The sequence below is a fragment of the Gavia stellata genome, chromosome 7 (genome assembly GCF_030936135.1).
Source record: "Gavia stellata isolate bGavSte3 chromosome 7, bGavSte3.hap2, whole genome shotgun sequence".
NCBI lineage: Eukaryota > Metazoa > Chordata > Aves > Gaviiformes > Gaviidae > Gavia > Gavia stellata.
This window is the reverse complement of record NC_082600.1, coordinates 9,457,188-9,466,247: the sequence shown is the minus strand read 5'-3', so window position 1 is coordinate 9,466,247 and position 9,060 is coordinate 9,457,188. Positions and strand designations below refer to the sequence as shown.

At 51.8% G+C, this 9,060-nt stretch overlaps 1 protein-coding gene across 2 annotated transcripts; it reads left to right on the top strand.

Annotated features, from left to right (window-relative positions):
• The first annotated feature begins 2,494 nt into the window (after positions 1–2,494).
• On the top strand, positions 2,495–6,247 carry ZBTB25 (zinc finger and BTB domain containing 25). Of its 2 annotated transcripts, none has more exons than XM_059819695.1 (3): positions 2,495–2,516; positions 3,266–3,445; positions 4,674–6,247. In XM_059819695.1, exons 2-3 carry the CDS (start codon positions 3,273–3,275, stop codon positions 5,809–5,811), a joined length of 1,311 nt encoding a protein of 436 aa, XP_059675678.1. In that variant the 5' UTR covers positions 2,495–2,516; positions 3,266–3,272; the 3' UTR covers positions 5,812–6,247. The 2 variants fall into 2 exon arrangements, with proteins under 2 accessions (XP_059675678.1, XP_059675679.1); XM_059819696.1 differs by lacking the exon at positions 2,495–2,516 and adding an exon at positions 2,904–2,928.
• The last annotated feature ends 2,813 nt before the right edge of the window (positions 6,248–9,060 follow it).

Genomic DNA, 9,060 nt, shown 5'->3' with positions numbered 1-9,060 from the left:
TCCACTGTGAAAGCAAACGGGACAAACCCAATTAATAGAATCCTAGTTTCCAAGCGGGACATCACCCCTTCCTCCTGGGTGTGTTGGGGGATTTTTTAACCGCTACGGAATAAAAGTGGAGGTTTCAAAATGCGTCTCAAAAAAATCCCCTTGTTTCCCCCCTCATCATGCTGCAGCCTTGGCTCAGGGGTGCGATGCCTGTTGCAGTGTCAAGGGAGAGAAATCTCTGCGGCTGTTGGGCACCGGCCCCCGTGAAAGGTGGAGGGACCCCCCAGCAGTACAACTTCTTCTTTGTAGGTTTCCCTGTTTTATAGCAAGTTAAATGAACAGACTCCACAAGCTGACCTAGTCGTGGCTTTCAAATCACACCCAAATGTTGATTTTCTCATGGTTCAAGGGTCTTTTTCTCTCCGGCTCTTTACACGTCTCAGGGCAGCCTAAGCAAAGAGGGCCCATATGGGGCTTGCGGAGCCTCACACAGCCCTCCCACGCGCGTCACGCCGGGAGCTTCTGCCACCTCCGGTAAGACAGGGCACAGGGCAGTCCCCCCTTTTTCACACTGTCCCCATTCTCTAGGCACCCTCCCACCAGACTTGCCGTTCCAATATTTTTTTTAATCATTATTTCCTAGCCACAGAGGAGGAGTGAGCAGAAGTGCTCATCAAGATAGGTGTGATTATGTCCTGCTCTCTTTTTTGACCCAGCCATGTAGGCTGTATCACTTTGTATCTGCTGAGGTGAAACACCAAATTTCATTTCTCATCATCACTTCCATCATTTTGGCTCCAGTTTCTCTGAAGCTCTTCAAAGTCCTCTTTGGACTGGAGTCAACCTAAATAACATGTAAATAATTAATCATTTAAATAAATAGCATGCCATCTGCAAATAGCAACTCACTCTGTACACGGGTTAATAAATATGTTAAATAACCCAGAATGGAGTACAAAACCTTGAGCCACCTACTGCCAACCTTTTTGGGGAAGAAAAGCGGCTACCGATATTTATAGGAGCAGCAGGATTATAGCTCCATCGACTCAATCCTACTGCTGAGCAAACACAGGAGGGAAAGATGATCCCTGAGCCCAACGAGCTTTTTATTTAAAATAGCAGAAATAAAACATAAACTGATGGAAAAAAGTACTGGTCAGTGGGATAAGCAGCAAACACTGCATGGTGCAAAACACTTCGGCGCCTACGCTTTGTCTTCTCTCGGCCCGTGGCCGTGCTCCACCCAGGCTCAGGCCGCCTCGAGGCACCGCTGGAAACAGCCCCATAAACTGCTGGATCCTGGGGGGCCGGGGGCATTATTTGCCCTAAAGATTCGGGAACCGCCCAATTAAAAAATTTCAATTGCGGGAATGCAATAGGAAAATGAACTGCAAAGCACCAAACGCTGAGGGAAAACCAAGAGGGATGATCCAAGGCACCAAACGTCTTCTGCAGAGGCCCTGAGCCAGGAGAGATGCCACCGAGGAGGTGGGCGTGAGAGATCTCTGAAACTGCACCAAGAACATGGCAAGAGCACACAAACAGCGACTTTCACTGCCTTTTCCAGCCAAAAAATAAACCCGTGGACATCAAATTAACCTGGCGGCAGCAGAAGGCTGCGGGGACTGGAAGTTTAGACAGGTTCAGAAAGCGATTCGATAAAATTCACGGGAAAGACGCCTCAAAGATTGCACCGAACACCAAGCGCAGGCTGCGGCTCAGGACCACGTTCCAGGAGGAGCTGCCGGAGGCCGGCAGATCGGGGGGGACAGGCCACCGCCTGCCTGCACCCCCTCCTCTGCCGGGCCCTGCTGCACCCAGCGGGGGCCCAGCCCAGCGCAGCTGCTCTCGCCCAAAATAACCCCTGGTTTAAAAATTAATGAGAGATCGGAGGAGGCCGGGGAGAGAAATGGTGCGTCCGCAGGATTCACCGGCGGTTAAAGCAGGCACTTAGGCCGCAGACATCGGTGAAAAAGCCAGATCGTATCTTCAGGTCCATTTTCACGAGCAGGCAGGCTGGGGAAGCGCCTGTTACAGTGTTCTTCTGCTGAAAAACCCAAACCAAAACAAAAAAACACTTCTACCCAGAGCTGCGGCGCTCAGCAGATGACACTGTCACCGGCTGACTGAAGACGCTCAGTCCCCCAGCCCGGGGCGAGGTCTCTGAAGGCGCCTCGGCAGCCCCGAGGCAAACAACCCGCCCAAAACCCCTCACGGGGGTGGACGCGCTCTCCCTCCCTCAGGGGCCGCGGGGGCGCAGCGCGCTGAGCGCCGCCGGCAGCCGCGCAGCGCCGCGCCCATCCCCACGCCGGGCCGCGCAGCAGCCGCGCAAGCGGCCACGCTCACTTTTTCCAGGCGAAGCGGCGCGGCGGGGGCGGCGCGGCCAGCCCAGCCCAGCCCGGCCCAGCCCGGCCCAGCCCGCCCCGGCGGCGGCAGGAAGCGCGGGGGGGCAGCGCCCACCCCATCCGCCGGGCTGGCAGCGGGGGCGGGCGGTGCCGAGCGGGGCTCAGCGCTGCGCTTCCGCGCGGGTAAGCGGCTGCGCGGGCGCGGGGGGAGCGGCGGGGGGCCGGGCCGGGCGGGGAGGGCGCTGGTTACGCTCCCCCGGGAGGCTGCGCTCGCCGCGCCCCCCCCCCCCGCCACCCCCCCCCCCATCCCCGCGCAATAATTTTCAGCTGAAACAATAGCAAATATCAGCATTTATTTGCAAAGGGGCCGCTGGCGAGGCCGGGCAGCGCGGGGTAAGGGCGGCTCAGCCCGGCACAATAGGGCTTTGTTGGGCGGCACAGGGCTCCCTCTGTGAGCGGCGGCCGCCTGGCTCGCCGCCGCCGCCAGCCCCGCGGCTCCCCCGCTGCCTGCGCCTCCGCTGCGGCGGCGCCGGGGACGGGGAGCGCAGAGGGGCGGCGAGCGCAGTTAGCGGTGCGGTGGAAAGCACGATCCGAGGTCAGAGCGAAAACGCGAGCGATGTTTAAAGTTAGTGCCGATGCACCCCGCAGCGTAGCTGATTTGTAGGAGAAACAGCTCTGCTTGTAGCTGGCCCATGGAAAAGTCCCGGATAGGTTTTGAGCTCACTGAGCGCGGGTTTGGGCACCGGCGGGGGTATCGGTAGGAGAAAGTATTAAATCGGGGTGCAGGGATTGTGTGGAGGAGGGAAGAGGCTTTGCGAGGCCGTGCTCTGTGCCGGTCACCGACTCGTTTCAGTGGTGAGAAACCCACGTTTGGCCCTTCGGGAGCTCTGTGATTTCTTGATGAGATGAACATCTTGTTCTCTTGCTCTCAGGCACACCATGGATACGACCGGCCACAGCGTCCTCCTCCTCCAGCAGCTGAACATGCAGCGGGAGTTTGGCTTTCTGTGTGACTGCACAGTTGCCATTGGAGATGTTTACTTCAAAGCCCACAGAGCGGTGCTCGCTGCTTTTTCAAACTATTTTAAGATGATATTTATTCATCAGACGAGGTAAGGACACACAGCCCTCCTACCTTTTAGCTGCTCTGCTCAACTTTCTGCTTTTTCCCCTTTCCAAAGGTATTAAAGTCTAAAAGAGCGTAAGTAGGGATGTTAGATGGCCTGAGATTATTTTCCTAACCCAGCGCACACCTCAGCTCTCTAAACATTCCCAGTCCAGAATGTGCTGTCCTTTAAAACCACCCTCTTAGTCAGCATATGCCAACATCAGGCCCCGCATTTTGGAGATGAGACATTTGTGTGACCGGAGAAAATAAACACGTTAAGTACCACAGTCTTCCTGCAGCAAGAACCTCACAGATTTGCAGTCTAGGGATATCCAGATACCTCCTGCCCGTACGCAGCGTGTCCGTTGCTTTGCATTAGGTGGTAGCCAAGCTTGCTGGGTGGGCCTGTCCCCTCCAGCAGGATCCACGGGCTTGAAGCAATCAAGAAGCTGTAGCCTTATTGCTTCTGCGCTTCAGATTCTTGCAGATAAGGGCCAAGACTGAGATCATCAATTTATTTCAAGCTGCTGTTCAGATGCTTCACCCGGCCGGGTCAGGAGTGGTTCTGCAGGTATAATGATGGCGGTGCCAAGGTCTAATCTTGCCTCTGACCTGGAGCTTGCTGCTTTTAATTGATTAAATGCTTTTCCATTCCCCTTCCTTTTTGCAGGTCGTGGCCCCCAGTACCTTTGCAAGATAATCGTTAGCCATCGGCTGCGTAGCCCTTCGGCTGGAAATAGGAAGATCAGTTAACTTCCTTTCTGATAGATGTTGTTTGCTGACACTTGAGTGCAAAGCTCATAAAGATTACACAGTAGCGGCAGCGGAATTTATTACTTAAACACACAAATATTCTTTGCCTTGTATTGCTGGAGTGGCGCACACCAGTTATGCGTAGCTCACATGGCATCACTGCGGTGCGGTGCGGCAGCAATTGGCTGTGCATGCGAGTGACAGGGTGACCGGGAGCTGGCCACTCTCACCATCCCTGGCTGCGGTTGTGCGTACGGTCTTTATAATCACAGGGATAAATACACGCTCAGACACTTTGCTGTGCAAACAGGGCACATGCACTGCTGCAGGTCTTGGCGGGGAGTGCTGTTCCTGAACCGGGAGGCAGGCAGCAGCACACACGCTCTAACAGCAAATGGCAGTGCAAATGAACGGGCAGGTAATGGATCAGGACTGTGATTTGGAGCCCTGTATGTACTTAATCATCTGTCTTGTTTCAGCGAATGCATAAAGATTCAGCCTACAGACATCCAGCCTGACATATTTAGTTACTTGTTGCATATCATGTACACCGGGAAAGGGCCAAAGCAGACCGTCAGCCAGAGCCGACTGGAGGAGGGCATCCGCTTTCTTCACGCAGACCACCTCGCCCATATTGCTATCGAGATGAACCAAGCGTTCTCCCCAGAGCCGGTCCAGTCTTCAAACTTGTACGGCATCCAGATCTCGACTGCACACAAACTGTCGAAGGAACACTTAGGAGCGAAGGGGAGTCTGCCCAAGGCGGGCAGCAGATCTGCTGCCCAGGGCGATCACCCACAGCTGCAGCTCTCTCTGGCCATCGGCCTGGACGACAGCTCCCTCGACCAGCAAGTCGCTCGCCCCTCTGCTCAGCCTGCTGCTCTCGCCAAGCCAGCAGAAGAGCGTCCGAAGCTCTCGGTCTCCATAAAGCAGGAGAGGTGCGACTCGGAGCCCGTGGTGTCCCAGAGCTGCACCCCTCCTTCTCCAGAGGTAGCAAGCCCCATCTTTGCTAAGGCCAGCCTCAAGGTGCACCTGTGTCACTACTGCGGGGAGCGTTTCGACTCCCGGGGGGGGTTGCGGGAGCACTTGCACACCCACGTCTCGGGCTCGCTGCCGTTCGGCGTGCCGGCCTCCATCCTGGAGAGCAGTGACCTGGGGGAAGTGCAGCCTCTGGCTGAGGACAGGGAGGCTGGGGATGGCCACCGGCTCGGGGCCTTCCTCCTCAAGGAGGACGAGCATCAGCTGGAGCATCCGAGCTGCAGCGACTTGGAGCCTCTGCAGATCGGCCAGCTCTCCCTCATCTCCAAGGACCACGAACCAGTAGAGTTGAACTGTAACTTTTCTTTCTCGAGAAAGAGAAAAATCAGTTGCACCGTCTGCGGCCGCGCATTTTTCCGGAAGAGCCAGCTGCTCGAACACATGTACACGCACAGAGGGAAACAGCACAAGTACAGCCGCTGCCAGCGGCTGGAGAGCCCTGCCACCCCCAGGTTTCGTCCTTACTGTGACAACGAGAGCATGGGGAAGAGCTCCAGTTTATCCCAAGACCACTTAGATGAATGTATACTGGAGTCGGATCTCATCCAAGAAAGCGTTGATACGATCCTGGTAGAGTAGGTCTCCCCCTGTGTAGCCTTTAGGTGCTGAAACTGGTTGTTTTGGCATTTTCCACCTAGTGAGCAGCTGCTCTCCGCAGCTGATTGTCTTCAGCCACCATTCCCATCACCTCTGAGATAACTGTGAAGAGCTGCGTACTTTGATTTGCATACTTGTTTTTTTACTTCTCTAACTTTTAAACTCAAGCTAATTGTCATCTAAGTCCTTCTTGGAAGCATCCGTGTAGCTCAGTTACATTTTTCGTAAATGTAAACTTACTCCTGCTCTGCTTTACTAGAGTTAATACTGTATTGCTGGGTGTGAGCTTTAAACATCGTCTAATAGGCTGCACGGTGCCTAGAACTGTTTGTATCCCATAGAACTGCTCTTCTGAAACTAGATGGAGGGAAACGTAGAGGGACCTATGTATTGTGTTTCCCAAACAGTTTGTTTTTAATTAAAATAAATATCTCAAGGAGATGAATCCTGAAGTTCATGTTGTATAACTGCAGTTAATAAATCTCTGCATAAAGACATGCAGGAGCTGTAAGGCTGATCTTCTCAAGGGAACCGGCGGCATTGATGTAGGGGTGGCAACCTTCCCTTTGACAAGCCCTGGAGTCCTCGTCGGTACAATCTTTTAAATCTACTTTTAGACTCAAGGGGTTTGCATGCGTTTTTCCTCATTTCTGCTCCTCCCTTGTCGACCGCTACTGCATGAGCAGAGACAAATTTTGATGCCCCTCTAGGACTACATCCCATTATTGGACCATCTTCTCTGCAAGGAGGAATGAAAGCTGCAAAGAAGTGTCCTCTCCTCTCAGAGAGGAGGCATATCCTAACCTAAGTCTTTACAGGATTAAATACCACACACGGATTTTCTCAGTGAAAATTATTTCTGACTCGATAAACAGCTTGGAGCAAACACATTCTTAAATATTACAGTCTGTATATTTGCTAAGAGCAAATATATAATGTGTTATTTCTTCTCTGCTTGTGGAGCCACCATAAAATGGTAAAATGCAAGCTTTTTGCCTTTCCTTTATCGTTCCTTTGTATCTGAAGAATAACTTATCCAAGAGGGGTTTAAAATTGTCCATGTTTCTCTTGGATTCGTATTTTGTCCCTCTGTAGTTTTTCACCTGAGATAGCCCAGGCTTCCTACCAGATGGTCTCCAACCCATCCCTCAAGAGATGCTCTTAACCAGAAGGCCACAAAGAGGCACACAAAGTTCTTACAGCGCAGAGGTTTCCTTTGCAGCGAAGAGCGAAAGCCCTGTGAGCTGCTCCCGTAATCCCATTACCCAGTTTTTGAGAAGCTGGAGGCTCCCTGCCAGTCCTGGTGGAGTTGACTCATTGCCTTCGGAAAGGGGGAGCCTGAACAATGGTGAGAACAGTTTATTGTCAAAACGCCCGCTCCAAAGCTCTTTGTAGTCAGGACCCTTGAGCGGTCTTCTTTGAAACTGTCCTGGAGCAAGAGCTGCAATTAAATCGCTGCCGAATTAAAAGACCATCTGAGGTCTTTGTAAGGGCGGCTGCTGCTTCTCCTGGGCAGGGAGCTGCACACTCCAGGGGATGGATTGGCCACTGAGGGCTGCCAAATTGTGTTTTAAGACAAAGGGGAAAAACAAACAGCCTCCGAGCCTGCCCGGATGATGTTACAAAATGCACACTGCGGTTTGGTGTGTGCTTGCCTGCGAGACAGTGCTCCGCTCGCTCTGTGTACCCGTTAAAGCTGCTCTGGTATGAATGCATTTTAGCTCTGCTTAAAAAGCGTCTTTAAAACAAGCAAACAAACAAAACCCTGCCGACATCCAGGCCTGCAAATGCTGCATCTGAGCATGGAGCGATTCTTACGGAGCATTTCCTAGGAGAGAGCCTTCTGGGTCTCTCCCGGGCTAATGGCATCAGCTAAATCACATCCGGCACAGGCTGCTTATAACTGGGGCAAATGCCCTCTGGCTTCCACTGACCTCTATTTCTACATGATGGTTAAAAAAAAATAAAATGGTATTTTACAGTAATTCCCTCTTAATGTGCGCGACACTTTACCGAGTGGGCTGGCTTCTCCGCGTGCAGCTTGCTTCACTCGGGTTCCTACATTTAATTTAAGCCCTGTTAGGAACAGAGAAGAGCATCTGCTGGGTTGGGTATAGCCATAGAGAAGAGCTAAAAATGAGTTTTCAGACTATTCAGTGGGACATGGGCACCTCTACAACTTCAGCTAGATGCCTAACTTGCCTGAACTGATTGATATTGCAAGTCAAACGGCCCTTGATGTCTCTGCAAAGATAACCGGGCAGTGGTAATACAGCTCTGTATTGGGGACAGCAAGCAGCAGTGCCCGAAGGCATCGCTGGGACATGCTGCTCATCTTCAGGTTTGTGGGCAGGATTGTTTTGTTTACTTCTTGGCCATTAAAAGGGAGCTTTAATAAAAACTGTGAACTCGGGTAGACCATCCAAATGTCTGTCAGCTGTATGTGCATATGTGTTGCAGGAGTGACTCTGTTGTACTGACTGCAAATACATCAGTAAAGCTGCAGTCATACTGAACTCAGCACTATGTTCATGTACGTGTTCTGTATGTCTTTGAGAAGTTACGAGTGTAAGCGATATTTTTTTCATTGTCACACCTCTTTTTTAGGGTGTATTTTGGTTAAGCTTTGCGGTACTGAACATCTGTGACATCAAACATCTGCGAAAGGCATTTTTTGCATCATTTGCAACAGAAGAAATGCATTTTCAGCAGTTTTCTACTGCAAGCGTTAAAGTGTTGTTGTAATTAAAGCAGTAGAAAAAGCTTGAGAGACAGAAGTCGTCAGCTCCGAGTTAGGTTAACTTGAAAACATCGTTCTCTCTCTAAGTCTCATGAACAGAAAATAATTTTAGAAGACAGTTCCATTTGATAAGCACGGGCATCAGCTGCTCCTGGATACACCATAAGACGGTTTATTACTGTATGTAGAAGACACTTGAATTACTGAGTGCTTAACCTTTATGCCGGTGCATGCTTGAAAATCTGCCTGACTTCCACAGCTGGGCTTGGCAAATACTCATTTCATGTGGGTTTTTTTCATGAAAACATAAAAGAATTTGTCACAGTGTGCAGAATAATGATGATGGTGATTCCTTCCAGATAGATAGCTCCGACCGGTTGACAGATGCACATGGGCTGAGGCAAAGAAAGCCCCAGGGTAGCGATACTTGAAGGCTGGAAGTCTAAAAGCTCCAGGGGATCCCCAGAGCTTTGCCCTGTGCTGCGAAGGGG